Here is a 23,599-nt window from a genome sequence, read left to right as displayed (position 1 = left end):
CAATATAGAGTAAATAAGATTAAACATGGGTAGAAAAGTGTTGAAACAGAGTAATGGTTATTATAATCATAATGTTCATTTCAGTGTTCTTTACACTTCTGTGTATGGTTTAGTCTGCCATAATCAAAAGTAAAAATAATATCTGGTTACTGGAATTATGACTTTTATAAACATAGTTCAGAGCTTGCTCTGAATACATTCTTATCATGTACTCCAATTTTATAGTTTGTATGCAGTTTGCATCAAATTTGACTTAATATAATTTTGTTGTTGTTATTAAGTGCCATCGAGTCTGTTCCCACTCACGGTGACTCATACGGTTTCCGAGGAGCAGCTCATGGGTTTGAACTGCCGACCTTGTGGTTTGTAGTCCAGTGCTGATCCAACAGCGCCCCCAGAAATCCTCATTTCATATAATTCTGAGTCATTTCCCATATTCATGGCATCTAGTTCCTACTAAGGAAAGATCAATTCAGCCTATTTTTAAGCTTCTTTTTTTTTCTAAAAAGAATGGAATTAGTATGGTACTGAATATTTTATGTCCTTGGAATTATGTTTTTATTTATTGCATTCTAGGAAACACAGTCAGAAACTCTCAACTTGCCCTTAACCATTCATAATTAATTGTTCATACAGGAAGTTCATGTTTCAACCTCTTGTGAGATATGGAGCATCTGTCCTCAGTCACTATAATTACCATTACTTAAAATCCTTTAATGTCTCCCCCAAGTACCTGCCATAAACAAAGCAAAACCAGAAATAAAACACAGGTGTGGCCAGGCAGCATGGCCTGGCCTCGGCTGTCTATTTTCCATTATTTGTTCCACATGAACTGCAAGGTGATATGCAGTAACATTTCACTTTCCTGTTTTTTGATTGCAGCTGGAATAGCCTTTCTAAAGATACATACTTACCTCCTTGCACCCCTGCTCAAAAGCCCCCATTACTCCCTCCTTCCATGGGGTTTACCATGGGGATTCAGCTGCTTATTTCCTTAGCTTCCAACGCATCATCAATCTGAATATTCAGTGAGGCCCTGGTGACACCGTGTATCAATCACTATAAGCAAGGCCATGGGTGACCTCTGCTCAGAGTCTGTGTCACTGGATGGATTGTAGGGTTCTGGGGAATGTCAGCTCCGAGAGTAGAGGTTTGTCTGTTCGCTTTTATATCCTGACACAGTGCCGGGCACACTGCAGGTACTCAGCCAATATATGTCAGAAGAATAAAAAAATTCACTTCCCAACCTTTATCTGAATGAAGAGAAAAATGAGGCACAGCGGGAAAGTGACCAGCCTGGGACTGTGTTGTTGGTATCGTTAATAGGAGAGTCCCCAACTACCTACCCAGTGACCATCCAATTGTTTTCACAGACTCTCTCTCCATGCCTTTCCTCGCAGTGGTAGACATGGAGATATATCACCCAGATCTCCTTCAAGGATCTTGCTGCCTAGCTGTGGGGAGTGTGGTCAGCAGGCAACCTCCAGCTGTTAGCTACTTCTGGGTTCACCTCAGTTTAACAAAGCTGCCTCCCTAAGGTCATGCCATTCCAGGACAGCTCATATCCAAGGTTCAGGCATAAAGGCCAGGCCATTCCTCCAAACAAGGGCACTCTGACAAATCATACAGCCTTAAAAACTTCTGGCTGGGTTAGCCAAGATTTTATGGGGCCTTCTTCAAAGTTCAGCTTCTCCCTCTACCCAATCCTGCTTTCTCTCCCTTCCCTTCACAGGAATTGGCTTCTAATCAACACCTTGTACCCCCAATTCCATTTTAGTTTCCACTTCCAGAGAACCTGACCTGTGTCATATACTGTCTAGCTAAGATCCCCAATTCAATATCAGGGGCCATTTTTTTAAAAAAAATGTATCCCTCAGGATTTTTAAACATTGTATCCCCAGTGATATCAGGGGCCATCTTTTTTTTTTTTTTTTTTTAACATTGCATCCCTCAGGATTTACAACAGTTTGCGGAAATCAGATGAATTCCTACCCTGTTTGTCAGCTGACAGTGGGCATCTGACCAGTTGAAGAAATCAACAAAGCTGACCTGAGAAAACTGGAGCCGTAAAAGATTCGTGAAAGTGCCCATGGGGGCTTCACTGGCTCTCAAAGTGAGGTGAGATAGAGCAAGAAAACACAGGGCTGGTTTTTTCCAGAGCATGTTTCTGTCTGGTTCTGAGAGGATTAAAAATCCGAAAGCCTAATAAAACTACAGACGGATTGCAGTTTTTTTTCTGAATCTGCATGGTGCTCCTGAAACAGGAAACATGTAGTGTAGTTCAGGAACTAGCCCCATTTTGTGAAGAAGAGGAAGTTCAAGGGAGGGAAGGCATTAAAGGATTCTGCCACTTCCTTATTGTGGGACCTAGGACAACATCATTTAATCCCCATTCCAGGCCGTCTTCAATCTGAATATGCATTTTATCTTGAATTTATATCTCATCTGTTGTTTTTGATTCAGTTTTTATTTTTCTCATCATTTAAAAACTCTCTGAATCATTTTTAGATATCGTTTGCATGATTTTTACTCATTCTGAGTGCCTTTGTCATTTCATGTGCAGAATTTAACCCATTAATATGTATTGTCAGAATTGAAACGACTTCTGCCGTCTTATTTTATATTTTCAGTACTTTATGCATCCTTGATGCTTCTTTCATGTTCTACTTGTTGCTATGAAATTATTTCTCATTCAAATCACTTGAAAATAAATTTCAATAAGCATGGTGGTGGTGGTGCTGTGCCGTGGAGTCGGTTCCAACTCACAGCGACCCTGTACAGGGTGTCCGAGGCTGTAAATCTTTACGGGAGCAGAAAGTTTCATCTTTCTCCCACGGAACAACTGGTAGTTTAGAACTGCTGACCTTGAAGTTAGCAGCCTGACTTGTAACCACTACAGGTATCCTTGAATCTACAGGTATCTAATTATTAACAGCAGAAATGAAAAAAAGATCTATTCAGTCCCTCTCTTGTGTGTGAATAGGGTGTGAACACTCCAAGAGTCACACAGACTGGGATCTGGACACAACTGGTGCAACAGACTGGGGTGTAGATCCCTATGAGGTCACACAGATTGGGGTTCGGAAATGTTGATATCAGACAGACTGAAGTATAGACTCTCCTGGAATCACACAGACTAGGGTGTGGACACTTTTAGGATCACAAAGACTAAAGTTTGGACATTGTGAGCCACACAAACTATGTACTAAGGAAGTCCTGGTGTGGTACAGCAGGTTAACGCACTGGACTACAAGGTCAGTTTCAACTGCAAGGTCGGCGGTTCAAGCTCACCAGCTGCTCCTCGGAAACCCTATACAGGGTCGCTATGAGTCAGACCTGACTCGACTGCACTTAACAACATGGACTCATGACCACAGACTGGGGCATGAACACTTCTGGGGTCCCAGACTGGGGTTTAGACTCTGAGCGGTCACACAGAATGAGGTAAGTGGGGTATGTGTCATAAGAGTGTTAGTGATCCCACTGGAATTCACACTGATTTCCGTGAAGTTGGATTCACTGTAGTCTTCACTTTATCACATCTTGACTGCAATCTACATGACCCCAGTAGTTACCACTTTGAATTCCTAGGAAGTTCAGTTGTTTTCATCTCCTACATGTGAGTTCAGATCAGAAGGTCAGGCTACTGGGGGTGGAAAATTTACCAGATCTCCAGGTTTGAAGTCTCACTAAAAGTTGAAAGACTTAACCACGGTCCAGGTTAAAGTTAGAAAGTAGGGCATTGATGATGACTCCATCAACACATGCCAGGGTCAGCAGTCTAAAACGGAAGAGGATTGATCGTAAAATCACTAGGCCAGGCCAGGCCAGAGGGATACAATGTTTAAAAATACAATCCTGAGGGATACAATTGTTTAAAAAAAAAAAAAGGCCCCTGGTATCACTGGGGCATTTTATTGAATTGGGGATCATGGCTAGACAGTGGGAGCCTTATCAGATAGGCTTGACCTTGGGTTTAACACTGATAGTCAAAGCACTGAAATAGCAGTTCAAAGTCAGATGAGATAGCAGAACACAGGGATCAAAGAGTCCAGAAAATTACTGATGAATAAATGAAAAGACCCAGATTTCAGATCAAATTAGTTAACAATTGTTCTGTTTGAATATCCAGACAGAGCTGTTAATGCTAGAAGAGCCAATGTTTGAACTCAAACTAAAGGAACATTCATTATGTACTAGTTAACAGGCCCTGGTTTAGAGTCAGACCAAAGAAACAGAGATGGGGACAATTAAATAAATATCTGGATTTGAGGTTAGTCAAGAGTGAAATTGAGTTTTGAGTAGTTGGCCAAAACTAGGATTTGAGTTTGGACTCTAAGGGCACTGCATGTTCAGTGACAAGACAGCTCATAAGGATAAAAAAGACACTGGTGCTGTAATAGTTAATAGAAGACCGGGTTTGAGAAGAGGGGAAAGGATCACTGATGGTTTAAATATTAAAATGACCTGAGTTCAAAGACAGATCAGAGGGAATGGAAATATGAATCATTAAAAAGAAGCTCAAGTACGATCCATTGTGGCATTCTTGGATGAAGGATTAACAGAGGCCTGGGTTTGTATGAGACCACAGAGGATTGTAATATAAAATGGTGGTGGTGGTGGTGGTGGTGGTTATGTGTCGTGGAGGCAGTTTTGACTCATAGCAACCCTGTTTCTGAGGCTGTAAATTTTTATGAGTAGAAAGCCTCATCTTTCTCCCACAGAACAGCTGGTAGTTTTGAACTAATTACCTTGAGGTTTGCAGCCTGACTTGTAGCCACTACGCTACCAGAGCTACTTATAATATTAAACAGTAGGTCCAAGTTCAAGGTTATGCCAGAGCACTAGCAATAATGAAAAAGATAATGCACTGGACTGTAAGGTCAGTTTGAATAGCAAGGTCAGTAGTTCAAACCCACCAGCTGCTCCTCAGAAACCCAATACAGGGTTGCTATGGGTTGGAACCAACTCGACAGCACTTAACAATTCTTAAGGCAGATCCGATGGACACTGATGATTGTCGAGTTAAAAGTGCCAAGGTTTAAGTCATAATAGATAGGCAATGGTGGAAGAAACATTAAGAGATGTCCTGATTTGAGGTGCGACCAAAGAAAACGATGGTAGAATAGTTAATAGAAATATGTGCTTCCGTTTGGGCCATGTGGACATTAATGGTGCAACTGTTACTAGAGGTGCAGATTTTGACACCATAAGGTGAAATTATTAAGAGGCCAACACTGAAAATCAGGACTGAATGTCCTTAAAGTTGGAATGGACATTGATCAAAAAATAATTAGCAGGAACCCAAGTTCAAGCTCTGAGGCAAAAATTGCTGGTGGAACATTATATAGAAGCCCTGGTTTAAGATTTGACCAGTGACAGGATAATAATTAACAAAGGCCTGGCTTCAGCTTCAAGTGTGGGCCAAAGAGGTTCTTGATGGTGATACTGTTAATAAACAGGTTCCGTTGATCATGGAATAGTTAATAGAGGCCTAGATTTGATGCAATATTAGTGGCACTTATGCACAAGTTAATAGAGGCCCAAGTTTGACCAATAGCATGATTTTTAACTCATTATTTGTTATTTGTTCATTATTTATTTCCCCTCAGGTTATGAATCACGAAAAATCATCATGAAAATGAATTCAAAGTAGAATGTCAACTATGACACTTCAGAATTTCTTAAGGAAAAAAAATCCCAAATCATGTACAGTACCCATATCAATGATTTTTGAATCTAAACTCAATAATGAACATGAAAAGTATGAAGAAAATTGTTGTTGTTAGGTGCCATTGAGTTGGTACCGACTCATAGCGACCCTATGTTTTAGAGAATGAATAAGGAAGTGTTAAGAGAAAAATGAGGGTTCCCACAATTACCTTGTCAATCCATTGACTTCGGTTAAAATCAAGAATCTATTAGGTGCTGCATCCTAGGCAGAAACAACTTAACATTGTTGTTTGTTGGTAAGCGCCATCAAGTCAGCTCCGACCCATAGCGACCCACTATAGGGTTTCCGAGGAGCGGCTGGTGAGCTTGAACCACCGGCCTTGTGGTTCAAACTGACTTTGCAGACCAGCTTAACCCACAGCACCACATGCCTGAACTACTATCCCTAAAAAGGTCTGCTTACAATGAGATGGCCCTTGTCTAGCGTCTGAAAACTTCCATTTCAAGAGGGTTCCCGCTATTTACTAAACTGTACAGACAACGTGGTGGATACGGACGACCTGCTTTCCTTCTGAAACTCTGGAATTTGGGTATATGCCAGGCAGGGGCTGCCTGTGTGACCAGTCCCCAATAAATACCATAGGCATTGAGTCTCTAATGAGCTTCCCTGGTTGGCAACATTTTACATGTGTTGTCACTGGGAGAGGATTCTTAGCTTTGACCTGCATCCCCCTAGACTTTACCTTATGTGCCTTTTCCCTTTGCTGACTTTGCTCCATCTCCTTTCATTGCAATTAAACATGTTGTTAGGTGCAGTCAAGTTGGTTCCAACTCATAGCGACCCTGTGCACAACAGAGTGAAACACTGCCTGGTCCTGTACCATCCTCATAATCGTCATTACATTGGAACCCATTGCTGCTGCCTCTGTGCCAATCCATCTTGTTAGGGGGAGGGGGTTTCCTGTTTTTCACTTTACCAAGTCCGTCTCCAGGGATTGGTCCCTCCTGATTATATGTCCAAGGCATGACAGACACAGTCTGATCATCCAAGTTTCCAAGTAGCATTCCAGCTGTACTTCTCCCAACACAGATTTGTTTATTCTTCTGATAGTCCATGGTACTTTAAATTTTCCATATTTAATAGCCTGGTGTGGTACTATGGGTTACTGTGCCAGACTGCGAAGCCATCTGAACTGCAAGGTCAGCAGTTCAAGCTCACCAGCTGCTCCTCAGAAACCCTCTACAGGGTCGCTATGGGTTGGAATCGACTCGACGGCACTAACAACAATATACAATTAAATATTCACTATTTACTATACAGTCAAGCATAGTTATGAGTATGGCTATACACTGAGCCTTGTGAGTTCTTCTAGCAAGATAATGAATCTGGGGGTTGTTTGGGGACGTCCAAAAACATATGTATAAGGGCGCTTCATAAAGCTTGCAGACAAATTCCATTATCTTTTAATTCCATTTTTCCAGATTTCTTGAAGCCCCTTTGTATATCATCTTGACCACCTAAACAATCTAGACACTGCTTACCTTCAGGTTTGTCCAACAGATTATTTTCCTCCGTTAACAAGAGTGCTGGCCTTGGTTCAGCTGCTCAACACCCAGACCCCTGGATTGGGGGTCCCTGTGACTGTGTGGAACGACCCTATGGTCTCAGAATTCCTGTTGATGCATGTACATGTGACATACGGAGCTAGAGGGAAGAGAGTGGGTGGAATAAGAGCCTCACTGACATTTCTGGGATCACAGGTAAGAGATTTGGGTCATCTCTCTGTCTGTGCCCGCCGAGTTCTCCTCACTCTGGGCAGACTTTAGTAATGACCCTTGAGGTCTCAGAACTGAACAACAGCACTTTTTGGTCTCTGAGCTGTCCCAAGGCTTGAATTTGGGTCCTAGGTTAGGAGATAGGGTGGTTTGAGGGTTTCTCTGGGAATGGAGATTCCCCATCATCTCCACGCCACAGCGGGACCCTCTAACATGGTTGTTCCTATATCAGTTTGGCATTCCAAGTATTCAACAACTCTGCTCATTGCTTGTTGGGGACAACCAAATGCAGAGATAGGCTCGGAAGAGGCTTCCATGAGGAACCAGCAGTCTCGCAGGCCAATATGATGAAACCCCTGTGGTACTACCCAACACTGGGATCTTTATTATTTATTACTCAATAAGATTTGCTGAATGCATGACTGTGCAAAGTACTTCAAACAGTGCTTGTAACACAGCAGACATTCAATAAATGCTTGCTGAATAAATGAATGAATGATAAAATGAATCCCGTTCCATCCCCAAAACTAGCAGACTTAGGAGTCAGCCATCAGCACAACCAGGGGAGAGTTTATTTACAAATGCAAGGCTGGGGTAACGGGGGAGGGAGGTGAGAAGGGAGATGGTGGCAGGGCCGAAAGGACCCTATTTCTGCTCACGCCTCCAGACGATGACCATGCCGTTGGCATCACTGGAAGCTAGCAGGCTCTCATCGCAGTTGAAGCTGACATCAAGCACAGGTGCACTGTGACCCTGAAGCTTGTTGACAGCAGCCTTGGCTGCCCGCTCCACATCAAAGAAGTGCACACACATGTCCTCACTACCCGTCACTGCCCAAATGAGAAGGAGAGGGAATCAGAAGGTCTTGGGGAAACCTGGGTGTGACGTCTCTAAGGTGTCAAAAGACTCAGTGTAAGGTGTGGGGGTCCCACAGTGGTTTGGAGGTCTGTAGCCTTAGTCACCTAAATGTCTTGGTTCTGAGTCCACTGTGTGAGGGATCTGAGCTCTTTGGGGATCTGTATCTCAGGTTGTAAGTTTTCTGAGCTATTAAGAGGGCTACATTGCTCAAACTGTGGATTCTCTGAGTCATATAGGAATTTGATGTTGCTGGGGCATGAGGCCCAAAATGTCAGGGCATCAGGTTGTCTCAGTGTCTGAGGCCAGATCCATTATCAGCCCTGGTCCCTGCCCCTTCCCAGCTACCCAAACCCTGTGGGACTCACCCACACAGGCGCCCTGGCGGAAGGACATAAGGGGACAGAAGATGCTGCGCACGGGGTGTGAGCTCTGTTCAATGGGGAAGCTTCTCTTCAACTGCAGGGTCCCTTCATTGTCCACCACTCTGAGGACAGGATGAAAGAGTCAGTCAGGATGCAGCATCAGACTCAGCCCCAGAAGAGGGGACCCATAGTTTGTGTGCCCACCCCACATCTGAGTTCTTTTCAAGATTCACAAAATCCAATGTGGAGGTGACTGCAAAACCCTGCAAAGTATGGCTGGTGTGTGAGTCAGTGGCAGTTCAGAAACAATATCTGTTGACACAAACGGGAGGCCTCTGCAGTTTAATTCACTAGCTTTTCTTTCTAAGGGTCTCTGAAAGATCCTAGTGTGAAGATAGGAAGAGACAAATAAATGGCTGAACAAACTGGTACACCTACACTGTGGAATAACGGTTGTTGTTATTTGTTGCTGAGTAGTTTCTGACTCACAGTGACCCTATGTATTCAGGGTAAAACTGATCCATAGGGTTTTCAAGACTGTGAATCTTTTGGAGACAGAGCCCCAAACTTGTCTCCCAAGGCACTTCTGAGTGGATTCAAACCACCAACCTCTCAGGTATTACTTGAGTGCTTAACTGTGCCACCCATGAACTTTTGGAGTATTACAAAGTCATTAAAAAGAATGAACTAAAATTATATCGCAGATGGTCCAGGGAGATTTCCACAACGTATCACCTGATGAGAAAAGCGAGATGTGGAAAAGGACACAGAAGGAGCCCATCTCTGTAAAGAAAACCTGTGTGGAGATGTGCATCTGCTCAGGAACAAAGTATAGAGAGATACACACAGCTGTGAACATGTTTTACTGTGGCAGGGAGAGGGCTGACGCGGCAGGAGCAAGTAGGAGACAAATGACAGGATGCGGAACTAGGCCAAAGAACGCAAGAGTATGATTACATTAAAAGTCAGAATCATGTACACCCGAGTAAGTTAAAAAGTATTGCTATAAGTCTCTTCAACAAATGGTGCTGGCAAAATTGAATACTTACTTGCAAAAGCATGAAACAAGGCATATCTCACACCATATACAAAAACAAACTCAACATGGATTAAAGATCTAAATGGAAAACCTAGAACTATTAAAGACCATCAATGAAAAAATAGGGACAAACATAGGGGCTCGGATACATGGAATAAAAACACTATCAAGCGTAACTGAAAATACACAAACAGAAGACAAAAAAGGTGACTGGGATCTCCTAAAAATCAGACGCATCTGTGCATCAAAAGATTTCATCAAAAGAGTGAAAAAGAGAACCCAAAGACTGAGGGGAAATTTTGGCAATGATGTATCAGACAGACAAGGGGCTACTGTCTAAAATTAATAGAGCACTTCAACACCTCAATAAGAAGACAAATAATCCAATTTTTAAATGAGCAGAGGACATGAACAAATATTTCAGCCAACATGCATATGAAAAAATATTCATGATCAGTAACCACTGTTGTTGTTGTTAAGTGCCGTCAAGTCGGTTCTGACTCATGGCGACCCTGTATAGGGTTTCCCAGGAGCAGCTGGTCAGTTTGAACCACCAACCTTGGGGTTCAAACTGACTTCGCAATCCAGCGCATTTACCCATAGTGCCACACCAGGACTCCCTACATTGTCCACCACTCTGAGGACAGGATGAAAGAGTAAGTCAGGGTGCAGCATCAGACTCAGTCCCAGAAGGGGGACCCATGGTTTGTGTGCCCACCCTACATCTTAGCCACTAAAGAGATGCAGATCAAAACAATGAGATATCAAAGTTTAAAAACAAAACAAAATAGAAAACAACAAATGTTGGCAAGGGTGTGGGACTGCAAAATGGTGTAACCACTGTGGGAAATGGTATGGTGCTTCCTCAGACAGTTGGAAATAGAGATAACCCAGAAATGTCTCTGCTACAGATGCTACATGCCATCAAGCTGGTGCTGACTCATATAGAGTTACACATCTTTACAGGAGCATAAAGCCTTATCTTTCTCCCAGGAAGCAGCTCATGGATTTGAACTCTAACTCCGTGTTTAGCAGCCCAATTGTATTCCATGATGCTACCTACGCTCCTTAGCAATCTCTCTACTTGGTAAATACCCTGACAAAGAAAGAGCTAGGAGATGAATAGATATTTGCACTTCCACGTTCACTGCAGCACTATTCACAGTAACAAAAATAAGGAGCCAGCCTAAATGCCCATCAACAAACAGAATTGTTAAACAAACCTTAGTACATGCACACAACGGAATACGACACAACATTGAAGAATAACAATAAATCTGTGGAAACCTCATAACCTGGAGGACATTATGCTGAGTGAGATTAGTCAATCACAAAAGGACAAATATTGTATGAGATCACCATTGCAAAAATTGAAGTTTTCTTGCAAAAAGAAACATTCTGTGATGGCTACCAGGGGTGGGAGGGAAAGGAAAATTATTCCCTGGAGAGAGAGAGTTGTTGTGAAGTGCCATCCTGTTTAATTCTGACTCACAGGGACCCTGACTAGGGTTTCCAAGGAGTGGCTGGTGAGCTTGAAGCACCAAGTTTATCCTATAGTGCCACACCAGGTACACACGTTAACTTGGGTGATAGGGATAATAATGTACAACAAGAGGGAGATTGGCAGAGGAAAGATGAAGTTAGCAGAAGATACAAGGAGGAATATAAGAGTTAAAGTGAATACCCAACAAAGATAAGAGAGTCCAAATAAAGAGGCATAGATGAACATTCTGGCAGTCCGAACTTCCTAAGAAAGGTTAGAGAGGTGGCTGGGAGAGGCCAAGCAGAGACAGCAGGAGAGGAAGACTGACTGGCAAACAGCTGGTCAGATGCAGCTCTACATCCTGAAAGCAGTTTTGGCAGCAGAGGGAGGCCTGAGCAGATTCATGAGGGCGACGGGAAAGATGCAATTTCTTCTTTCTCCCCAGGCTCCCTTGGTGACCAGAGGTGTGGCCAGCTCCTACCTTCATACCTCCAGCGCAGACCCTGCTCTCCAGGAGTTCGGAGATACCTCATTGGGAGCCATGCCAGTATGAGTTGGGGGTTGGCTGCACTGTTTTGGTGCCTGGATTCAGGTGGGCTTGGCTCAAGATGTATAAAACCCACAAATCCACCACAGCTATCATTTAACCAGTCACCCTGCCCCCAGCTTCCCTGTGGTCTTGACACTGAACCAGCTCCATCAAGGGCCCCCATGAACTGCTTCTGGACTGAAAGCCGTGAACACAGATAACAGAGAGGCCAATAGGAACTTCCTCTAAGGCCAGGAACTCAGTTGTCACATCCCTTCCATAACCACCTCATGAGTTCCTTGAATTTCAGGAGCCCCCCACAGAGATTTCTACCCTCTGGGTCCAACAACCACACTGTCTGTTTTTAAAAATAGGAAAATTCCATAATATCCCGGAAACAACAAACAATTTTAGCTCACATGAAAAAACAAGAGAAAATGGCTCAAACAAATGACTAAGATACAAAGACAGAAAACATTTGTGAGGAAAAAAAAGTAATGAAACTAACTGAAAAATTATTCAAAAGAATGGTATTTTAGTTCCTTCAATGGACTGCCAGAAAGATCGAGGAAAGCAAGAAGACAGAAATAATTTTAGAATAATTCAGGAAAACACTCTAAGAACAAACAGACAAAATAAACGCAATTTTTGAAACAATACAAAATCTGCAATTAGAAATCCAGAAGATTTACACTTTGATTTCAGAAATTGACAATACATTGAAAGGGCAAAGGAGAAAATGAGAAGCAATGGAAGGCGAAATAGTGAACTTAAAGATAATACTAGTATGCTAGATGAACAATCAGAAAAAAGAACGAAAAATCTGCAAAAAGCCTAAGAGTTATGTGGAACACCATGAAGCAGAACAACTCTTGGGTGACTGGAATTTCAGAACAGGAAGAGACAATAAAAAGTACACAGAAAATTGTCCAGGAGTTGTTAGAAGTAAACTTTACTATCATGAAAAACAAGAAGATGAGCATACAGGAAGCTGAATGTACCCCAACCAGGATACATCCCAAAAGAAAATCACCAAGACATATCATAATCAAACTTTCCAAAATCACCAACGAGGAAAGGATCCTGAATACAGCTCAGGAAAAATGAAAAGTTACCTACAAAGGACAACCAATAAGACTAAGCTCTGATTTCTCAGCAGAAACCATGCACACAAGAAGGCAATGGGATGGCATATACAAAACTCTGAAAGAAAAAAATTGCTAACCAAGAATCATAGACCCAGCAAAGTTGTTCCTCAAATATAATGGTGAAATTTAGGCATTTCCTAATAAACTGAGATTAAAGGAATTTGTAATGATCAGACCAACTTTACCAAAAATGCTAAAGGGTGTTCTTTGGACTGAGAACCAACAAGAGCAGACAATACACCTGAGATCACCAACATGACAACACCATCCAGAACTCAATCCAGATATAGTACTTAAATTAAAAGAAACCTGCGGGACTGAAAATAGGGATCCAGATCAGTGTATAATGAAGTCAACTACAAAGGAAAAAGAGGGAATAGTGTAGATACAGAACTTCCAAATGGCAAGGAAGTTAAGTAGATTTCAAGATAAAACTATTTTAAGCAGGGAAAAATTAATAAATTATAGGGTAACCTCAAAGAAAAATAATACACATGGCACATCAAAAAAAAAAAAAGATCAGACAGATTTAGTAAACATTAACACAACAGAAATGAAAATTTAAAAAAAAAACCATGAACAAAATGAACTCAGTATTGAAAATATGTCGAACAAAGAATCCAGGAGCACCATAAAAAAACACACAATAAAATGATAGCAATCAATTTATACCTTTTGATAATTACATGGAATGTAAATAGATTAAACGTCAAAAGACATAGAGAATAGACTGGAGAAGAAAACAGGATCCCTCAATCTGCTGTCTACAAGAGACATACCAAAAAGATAGACAGCGTATATGCCCATCATATTGTGGTACATACACACAATAGGATACTAAAAAAACACTGAGGAATAATGATTAATCTGTGAAACACATCACAACATGGTGGAAACTGGAGGACAATACACTTGAGCAAAATTAGTCAATGACAAAAGAAAAAATATTGTATGAGACCAATGTCATAAAAAGTTTAAAAAAAAAAAAGTTTTCTTGTTAAAAAGAAACAATCTGATGGTTACAGGGGGTAGGGGAGTGGTGGAAATTATTCACAGGTGCCGTTGTTTTTGTTGTTAAGTGCCATCGAGTCGGTACCGACTCAGAGCGACCTTATGCCCAGCAGAACAAAACAATGCCCGATCCTGGGCCAACCAGACACAGGCAGGCAATACACAACAAGAGGGAGGTTAGCAGAGGAAAGATGAAGGCAGCGGGAGATACAGGGAGGAATGCAATAGTTAAAGTGACTAAAAGTAAATACTGCTGACTGATGGTACACAGAGGGGATTGCAATTATGGTAATGAAGTGTATGATTTGTTGAATGAGGGACTGATGATCTGCTCTGTAAACTTTCACTCAATTCTCAATAAATAAATATTTTTTAAAAGAATATTGCTATGAAGTCATAGAAACCTTTATTAAACAAAAATACCAAAATGTAGAGCTACTGTTTCTTACCATAGCCTCCATCTAGGTCTGTACACTTCTAAAGGTGGTGTTTCCATCTCTAACCCTTCTCCAAAGAATTCTACATGCTTTGATTTATACCATCTCAAAAATTGTATTCCTCTTAGTGTTCTTTTGAGTTTGGGGAACAAAATGAAATCTGAAAGGGCAGGAGCAAGGCTGTAGGGAAACTGGAGTAAGGTTTCCCAACCAAATTCTCGTAGGACAGCCCTTGCTGCCCTTGAAGACTGTAGTGGACCATCGTGATGGGAAAAAAAATTTCTCTGTGCAACTTTTCTGGCCTTTTTCTCACCAATAAAGTTTTCCATTTTCTTAAAACTTATTCCTAACGAACCTCCATGATGGTCCTATGTCCTTTGAGTAAATCTATCAAGATTGTTGTTGCTGTTGTGAAGTACCATCAAGTGGGTTCCGACTCATAGAGACCCTGCAGAGGTTTCTGTAAATCTTTGTGGGAGCAGAAAGCCTCATCTTTCTCCTGTGGAGTGACTGGTGGCCTTGAATCACCAACCATGTGGTTTGCAGAGTAGTGCTTATTCTGTGGGGCCACCGCACTCCCCTATCATGATCGTTCCTTTAGGATCTGGAAAATAGTAGCCAAAATTTTCCGAGCTGACTCTGGCCCAGCAGACCTCCTCAGAAGCCACTGTTGTGATTGGACTTTCTTTCTGAGGACACCCTAATGAGACTAAGACAAGTACATTAACTGAGAAAACTTGCCTGCGGTCATCCACGGACTGCAGAGACATTTTTAAATACGTTTGGTTTGGATTAAGCTTGTGAATGTATGAATTGAAGCCCTGGTAGCTATACTTTCTGACTTACCCTTGTAAATAAAACATATCTCAAAGGAGCTCCAGGGTGATGCAGGCAATTGCTAACTACAAGGTTGGAGGTTTGAGTCCACCCAAAGGTGCCTTGGAAGAAAAGCCTGGTGATCTACATCCGAAAGATCAGCTAATGAAAATCCCATGGAGCACAGCTTTACTTTGACATATATGGAATTGCCATGAGTAGGAATCAACTCAATGGCAGCTTGTACTGGTTTTTACATACCTCAAGAAAACATTTTTAAAATAAGAAACATCCTGCTGGGCAGTGGTTTTTAGACTTGAGGGGACATTAGACTCACTTGGGGAACTTTCAACTACCAATGCCCAGAGTTTCTGTAATCGTTGGCCTGGAGCGAGGTCTGGGCATTCATTTTTTTTTTTTAAGTTCTTTTAGGTCATTCCAATGCACAGCCCATGTTGAAAACTGCATTGGGGTAATATGACAGATGTGAATGGAGACATTAAACCAAATGAAAGATAAGTTAAACCCCCAAAATAAAAGGAAGAAAACAGACCACTATCCTCCAGGCACACTGGTCTGATGAGAACAGAGCCACTGCTCTAAGGATGACTCCATTTTATGCCTCAGTTTGCTTATCTGTAAAATGGAGATAACAGATAACAGTACCTACTTAATTACTTCAGAGGGTTGTTGTGAGGATTAAGCAAGGCATTAGATACAAAGTGATTCAAAGCAAGCCAGGCCATAGCAATTGCTATGTAAGTGTCAGTTATTACTATTACTACCGCTAGTGCTATTATTCATATTCCTATGATTATTATTATTATTGAGTTCCTGGGTGGTGTAAGTTGCTAAATGTTTGACTGTTAGCCAAAAAGTTGGCATTTCAACCCATCCAGAGGTGCCTCAGAAGACAGGCTTGGCAATCTTCTTCTGAAAGGTCACTCTTGAAGGCCCTATGGAGCGAATCTACTCTCCACACATCTAGGGTTGCCATGAGTTGGAATCAACTTAATAGTTAACTTCCAAGAATTACCATAAAGTACTACTTGGAGTCCTGGTACAGTGCTGTTTGATAAACATGGGTCACTATGAGCCAGAACTGACTTGATGACATTTAACAATAACAATAACTATTGATATCATTATGATGATGAGATCAGACCTCAACCCTCAGTGAGAATAATTTGATGGGGAAGACAAACTCTCCGTCCTTAGGTACCTCTAGTCTGATGGAAGAGAAAGGTTTGTAAAGGAGCTGACAGAGGCAGGTGCTCCATCCCTAGGGCGCTCTGACAGGCAGACCCACCTGTAGAGCAGTAGCTTGTTGAGACAAGCATTGATGAGCAGCGAGGGGTCCCGAGCTTCGCGGCTGACCCAGGAGCGGGCAGAGATGCTGGTCACAGGGCTGCCCTCATGCACCACCAGACGCTTGGCTTTTGTCAGCTTCCCTGCAGCAATGAAGGGAGAGGACATCAAGGGTAAGGGCAGGGACTATGCACTGAGAGGACAGAGGGGTGAGCAACCTGTGGCCTGCCTACCTGTGGCCATATCGAAGAGGAAGGAGAAAACACTGCCGCGGTCATCACCTGCCCAGAGCAGCCGGCCAGGGGCATCAAAGGAAAGAGCGAGGACACGGCCTGTCAGCTTGCTGGAGCCACCCTTCACTTTCTTGCCCGTGGAGATGTTCATGACATGAACGTTGTGTTTGGCATTCCCCACCTGTGAGTGGTACCCACATACCATCATCCTGCTCCCAGCCAGTTCCTCCTTGAACCTAACCACTGATGGAATTAAAAAGGTCAATGGCCCATGATCCTATTGCTCACTGATATCTACTGGAGTCTAATCACAATGGGGATGCAGCAGATAGACTAGGAAGTGACTGAAGCCCATATTCCTCTTCCTTAGCCAGCCCCTCTTGCAATCTGATGAAAGTAGCGCAGCCGCTCAGGAAACCGAAAGAGTCTCAGATCTATAATGCTGTCCCTTAGCTAATTCCCTCTGTGGGCCGAGCATCACAGGGCTGTTTCAGACCTATTCTATTCGTATCATTCCTCTGCTTCATAGAGCCTTGACTATAGTGGGATTGCTGCTGCTGAAATAGAAAGGGTCCTAGACTGAACTGACTCCATGGCACATAACAACAAGACTGTAAGCTCACTCTTGGCCAGCTCCTCCTGTACTTTCCACCTCGAGGCATGTCAGAGTCTAACCACAGTGGGGCTGCTGCAGCTAAGACCAGACAGGGTCTCTGGCTCAGTCCTGCTGTTCAACCAGTACGCTCTGCACACAGTCAGAAGTTACCCACTGACCATCTCCCCCACCCTGGAGTCTACCACAGTGAGGTCATCCCAAATTAATAATCATGCCCCCCTGGACTTTGACCCATTTCTCTCTTAAATTTGAACACAGTAGGACCACTACCAATAGGACTGGAGGGATCTGAAACCCACAATCCTGCCCCTAGGTAGTACCCCTTATTCTACTGATTCCTATGGACAGCCCTCCACCCCACGCCTCTACGCCCGAATTCCCGCCCCTGGGGCCGGGTGCCCTGGAGTCTGACCACAGTGAGGTTGTTATTGACAGGCTGGAAGGTGCAGCAGAGCAGTTCAGCGCCGTCAGAGTCAGGGATCTCACGGATGCAGCGGCCATCCTCAGAGGCCCAGATACGCATGGTGCCATCGAGCGAAGTGGACACGAGGATGTCATTGGAGAGGGACCAAGCAAAGTCGGAGACACCACGGGTATGGCCCCGCAGCACACGGAGCACGGTAGGTGGGGCGGGCACCAGCTGGCACAGTGAGATACTGCCATCGAGTGAGCAGCAGGCTAGGCGGTGCCGGTCATCATTGGCGAAGCGCACCCTTGGGACTGCAATGCCAAGGAGTCATTGGTGGGAGTCAGCATACTCACTGGATGCTTTCGTTTAAAAGGTATGAACGTGTGTGCCATGGCTGGGGCCCACTGCATGAGGTGAAGGAGCCTCACCAAAGGGTTTCCCTTGGATGGTTAAGGGAGTTGTAACTGCACAAGATCCTCTGCCCAATACCTCCTGTATTACATCAGGTGTGTTATGAACTGCAAAAGTTTTATACAACGTAGACAAACTCCCACATCTTAGCGACACACACCAAACCTGTCGTCGAGTCAATTCTAACTCATAGCAACACTATAGGAGAGAGTAGAACTGCCCCATGGGGTTTCCAAGGTTGAAATGCTTAGAGAAGCAAACTGCCACATCTTTCTCCCATGGAGCGGCCAGTGGGCTCAAACTGCTGACGTTTAGGTTAGCAACAAAGCACTTAACCATGGTGCCACCAGGACAACTATGTAACAGCAAGAACTGTACAAACTCACGAAGGCAGCCTGCAAAAAGCTTAGCACTCTGCAATCTACTCTGCCTTGACGAGGATTTAAACTCGTAAAAGCAAAGGCTTTAAACTCTTCCAAGCACCTCATAAACCCAGGAAGCCCTTGGCAAACCACTTTTTCAAGCTTATGAGGCCTTTTACAATATATGGTATACAAGTTAAAGTTGAAGCTGAAGAAAATTAAAACAAATCCATGACAGCCAAAGTACAAACTTGAGTATATCCCACCTGAATTTAGAGATTATTGCGAGAATAGATTTGATGCACTGGACACTAATGACCAAAGACAAAACAAGTTGTGGAATGACATCAGGGACATCATACATGAAGAAAGCAAAGGGTCATTAAAAAGATAAGAAAGAAGGAAAAGACCAAAATGGATGTCAGAAGAGAATGAGAAATTTGCTCTTAAATGTAGAGTATCCAAAGCAAATGGAAGAAATGATGAAGTAAAAGAGCTGAACGGAAGACTTCAAAGGGCACCTTGAAAAGACAAAGACGAGTATTATAATGAAATCTGCAAGGACCTGGAGTTAGAAAACCAGGCATTTCTAAAGCTGAAAGAACCAATGAAAAAATTCAAGCCTCGAGGATTCTATGGGAAAAATACAGAATGATGTGGGAAGCACCAAAAGATGGAAGGAATACATAAAATCACTGTACCAAAAAGAATTGGTCAACATTCAAACATTTCAGGAAGGAGTTTATGATCGAAAACTGATGGTACCGAAGGAAGTTCAACTTTCACTGAGGTCACTGGCAAAAAAACAGACTCCTGAAACTGACAGAATACCAACTGAGATATTTCAACAAATGGATGTAACACTGTAAAGTACTCACTTACTTATTTATGGAGTGAAATTTGGAAGACAGCTACCTGGCCAACTAAGTGGAATAGATCCATGTTTGTATCCATTGTCAAGAAGGGTGATCCCACAGAATGTGGAAATTATCAGACAATATTAATTACACATGCCAGTAAAATTTTACTGAAGAAATTCCAAAAAATGGTTACATTGACGGAACTATCAGACATTCAAGTCAGATTCATAAGAGAACATGGGGTGAAGGATATCACTGCTAATGTCAAGTGGATCTTGGCTGAAAAGAGAGACTACTAGACAGTCTTTGTTTTATTGACTAAGAAGAGGTATTCAACTATTTAGATAAAAAAAAAAAAAAAAACATGAATACAATTGTGAAGAATGCCAGTTCCAGAACACTTACTTATGCTCATGCAGAACCCATACAGAGACCAAGATACATCATTCAAACAGAACAAAGGGATTAAAATCAGGGAAGGTGTGCATCAAAGCTGTAGCTTTTCACCATAGTTATTCAATCTGTATGCTCTACGAATAAGGTGAGAAGCTGAACTATATGAAGAGCAACCCAGCATCAAGATTGGAGACAGACAATTGTTAACACGTAGCTAACACAACTGTGCTTTGTTGAAAGGAAGAGCACTCGAAGCACTTACTGATGAAAATCAGCACTACAGCCTTCAGTATGAATTACTCCTCAACATAAAGAAAACAAAACTCCTCACAACTTCACAATTAAAAAGTTTTTTTTTTTTAAATCCTCACAATTGAATCAATAAACACCATGATAAAAGAAAAACATGCTGAAGTTGTCAAGGATTTCATGTCACTTGTACCCAACAATCAATGCTCATGGGGACAGCAATCAAGAAATTAAACATTGGGCATTTCCGCTGCAAAAGACTTCTTCAAAGTGTTAAAAAGCAAGCTGTCACTCTAAGGACTACGGTGTACTTGGGCCAAGCCATGGTATTTTCAACTGCATCCTATGCATTCAAAAGCTGGACAATCAATAAGCAAGTCCAAAGAAGAATTGATGCTTTTGCATTATGGTGTTGGTGAAGAATATTAAATATATGACAGACTTCCAGAAGAACAAATATATCTATCTTTGAAGTCCTAGCCAGAATGCTTCTTAGGAGAAAGAATGGCAAGCTTCTGTCTCAAGTCCCTCCTGGCATGTTATAAGGAGGCAATGATGCGCTCAAACACGGGAACGATTGTGAGGATGGAGCAGTATTTCATTCTATTGTACGTAGGGTTGCTATGAGTCAGAATCGACTCGATGACACCTAACAACAACAACACAGTATACAGAAGACTCAAGATTTTATAAATCACTTTGCAGAGGGCTTTTCCATTTGCAAACAGATTTATGAATTATAATTCCTTCTTCTGAGATATGCCAGAAGCTATACATTGCAGAAAGGGATGCACTGGGTGACTGTCAGTTTGGGCAAAAATTTAGTGATGGGACCCACCAACCACTACTAGCTCACCTGCCTCGTCCACATGCTGGTCAAAGACATGGTACATGCCGGCAAAAGCGTAGTTCTCACTCAGTGATGTGTCTCCAGCCATGGCCCGACTTGCCTCTGCTGCTGATGTGGGAACCACACTACCAGGAGGCCTGAGCCCCAACAGGAATGGAGGGTAACAGGAGGTAGGCATGAGTGTCCGACCTGTCATTGCTCAATGGCCCCTCTCCTCATCATGAGTTCCCCACTCCTCAGCCGCCTTTGGTGCATACCTGTCCTCATAGACAGCACGATTCATCTGGGCCTGCAACTGGTAGGAGCCTCGGCTGACAGAACGGCGGTGCCCACGAGCCCCTAGAGCTCGAGGATCATCCTCAAAGTCCTATAGCAGAGAGGGTCAGGGTAGGAGCATCTTGAAAACAGCCCTCAAGGCTTTAAGTCCAATGCTTTCAAAACATACTTCAAATCAAATCTTTTCTCAGCATTTCCACATCTTACCACCCTCAGTGCTTACCTGGACTAGTGCAGTGGTCTTGTCACTGACTTTCCTGCTTCCACCCTTGCCCCACTGTGTAGATGCTCAATAAGTGCCCTCTGAACAAAGAATGGACAGTTTCCCAAGAAAATCACTCAGCTCACTTCCCATTTCATTTACGTTTCAGCTCAACTGTCACCTCCTCAGAGAGGTCTTCCCTGATAAATGACATCAAAAATGGCTTAATTCTACCTCTCCCATCCACACTGTTGTTGCTATTAGTGCCCTCAAGTTGGTTCCGACTCATAGTGTATCTGAAGAATCGTGTTTCTGAAGAGTGGCTGGTGGCTTTAAACCACCAACCTTGTGGGAGCAGTCCAGTGCTTATCCTACAGCACCACACCAGAACCCCAATACTAGTAGTTGTTTTGTTTTGTTTTTTTAATCCCCTTATTTTGCTTCATTTTTCCTTATCGTTTCCCACACTATCAGGCCTGGTATTTATTTATCTTGTTAGCTATTTGTTTACTGATCAATTTACCTTGCTTATTACCTGTTTATCTTGTTATCTACTTGTTGACGATCTTATATATTCTCTTCTTGTCTCCTGCTGATCCTAAAATAGTGCGTGAAGCATGGCAAGGCGCTCACCTCCATGCGGTCAAGGGTCGTGCGGCTGCTGCGGACGATGCTGTTGCTATACGCACGAGCACTGCCTGGCTCAGAGAGGGGTCCGTAACGTTGGCCCAACAACTGCCCACGAAGCCTCAGGTACTGTCGACGCAGTGCTGGGGGGTGCCCAGCCTTGGCATTCTCTCGCAGCAGCTGGCTGCGCCGCCGGATGTACTGTGTCCGGAACTGTGGAAAGGTTGGCGTGCGGTACGCGTTGTACCTGCCAAGGTGGGAGGTAGAGCGGGCAGCAGGCACAGGACAGAGGGTAATTAATCGGCTCAGGGGACAGGGAAGGAGAATGAAGTGTGTGGCAGTGGTTGGGGTCCAAGTGGCAAGAATTATCAGTATCAAGCTGTAGTAGTGATGGCGTCCCTCTGGCGCTATGATGGGGGTGATTCTGAAGTAATAATAGGCATCATTCTGGCATGGTGATGAGGTCACTGTAGGGAAGATGGAGTCAGTCTGCAGCTTTGCTGAGGTGTGGGGTGACTGAGTCAGTGCAGACAGTAACAGGGGTCAATCTAACATAAAAGTCAGACTGGCATGGTGATGGAGGTTGGGGGAGACAATGATAGGGGTCAGTGTGGGATAGTGACAGGGTCAATCTGGGGAGTGATGCATCCAGACTGGGGAAGTGATGATGGTAAGAGAAGTCTCAGGGGTTAATGATGAGGGGGCAGGATGTCGCCAGCCTGAGCTCCATCTGTCTTCCAAAGACTCTAGTAAAGTAGCCTCTTTGCGCATGCTCACACATGACAGAATTTTTTTTTTTCCCCAAGCATGCTCTTTAAGGTCCTGTCTGCATGCCCCCACAATGCCACAGCACACAATTACCTCCAGCATGCTTACGCAGCCTCAGAAGACGCATTCTCCACCCAGCCTCAGTCATCGCCATTGCGCATGCACCACACACTTCCGTTCCCATGGGCTCCGACCCCGGGCCTCACCTTGCATCCACTGCTAAGACTTGCTGCCACACCGCGGCCATTCCCCAGCTTCTGGACACCTTCTCCGGCGTGTCCGCCTGAGGGAGGCTGCAAGACAAAGGACTAGAATGTCAGCTTCCCAGGGCTTTAGACAAGAACCTAGTCCCACCCCTTCCGCCAGGCAACCGTTGCCATAGACACCGAGTCCTGATACCCAGGGACGTCAAGAAACCCCACCCACCGCAAAGGGCGTTACCATGGTCACCGCCACAGCCCTCCCAGAGCAGCACCCCCTGACTCTCAGTGATTCATAGCTCACCCCGCCCATCCCTGGTCGCTATAGCGACACTCCTCCCCCGCAGAGCAATTTTTCTTGGCATTCCCCACCCATCTTTCCCCATACCCTCCCCCCGCCCTTTTCCTTCTCGAGTCCAAGAACTGGGCCAGGGATCAAGGACCACCTCCGGGGCTGCCTCCGGCTCTTGAGGCCCCCCGGGGCGCCCCTGAGACCAATGTCTCTCCGTTCTCTCTGTCTCTTCTCACTCTCCCAGGCTCCAGGCAAGATGGCTGTCCGAAGGCAGGAAAGGCTGCCGAGGACAGACGGAATCGATTGAAATCCTCCCAAGGGCGTGGGAAAGTTGCGCAGGCGCACTTACGGATAGTAACTTCCTTCTTGGAGACAGAGGCTCTGCCCTAAATTATACGCCCTCCCCCC

At 43.7% G+C, this 23,599-nt stretch overlaps 1 protein-coding gene across 1 annotated transcript; it reads right to left on the bottom strand.

Annotated features, from left to right (window-relative positions):
- Positions 1-7,999: 7,999 nt before the first annotated feature.
- WDR13 (WD repeat domain 13) lies at positions 8,000-22,946 on the bottom strand. Its single transcript, XM_006876652.1, has 9 exons — positions 22,906-22,946; positions 21,938-22,178; positions 21,084-21,193; positions 20,833-20,963; positions 17,702-18,009; positions 16,674-16,854; positions 16,442-16,583; positions 8,673-8,791; positions 8,000-8,279 (listed from the first exon to the last, which is right to left on the bottom strand). The coding sequence occupies exons 1-9, from the start codon at positions 22,944-22,946 to the stop codon at positions 8,095-8,097; spliced, it is 1,458 nt and encodes a 485-aa protein (XP_006876714.1). The 3' UTR covers positions 8,000-8,094.
- Between the last annotated feature and the right edge of the window lie 653 nt (positions 22,947-23,599).

The sequence above is a fragment of the Chrysochloris asiatica genome, unplaced genomic scaffold, assembly GCF_000296735.1.
Source record: "Chrysochloris asiatica unplaced genomic scaffold, ChrAsi1.0 scaffold00404, whole genome shotgun sequence".
NCBI classification, from domain to species: Eukaryota; Metazoa; Chordata; class Mammalia; order Afrosoricida; family Chrysochloridae; genus Chrysochloris; species Chrysochloris asiatica.
This window is presented reverse-complemented; position numbering and strand designations above follow the sequence as displayed.

Coding starts and splice junctions, on each gene's coding strand:
- WDR13 (XM_006876652.1), bottom strand. CDS start 22,946: ATGGCCGCGGTGTGGCAGCAAGTCTTAGCAGTGGATGCAAG. Junction 21,194..21,937: donor CGACCCTTGACCGCATGGAG/GTGAGCGCCTTG, acceptor TCTCTGCTATAG/GACTTTGAGGATGATCCTCG. Junction 18,010..20,832: donor CCAGCATGTGGACGAGGCAG/GTGAGCTAGTAG, acceptor TTGGCATTGCAG/TCCCAAGGGTGCGCTTCGCC.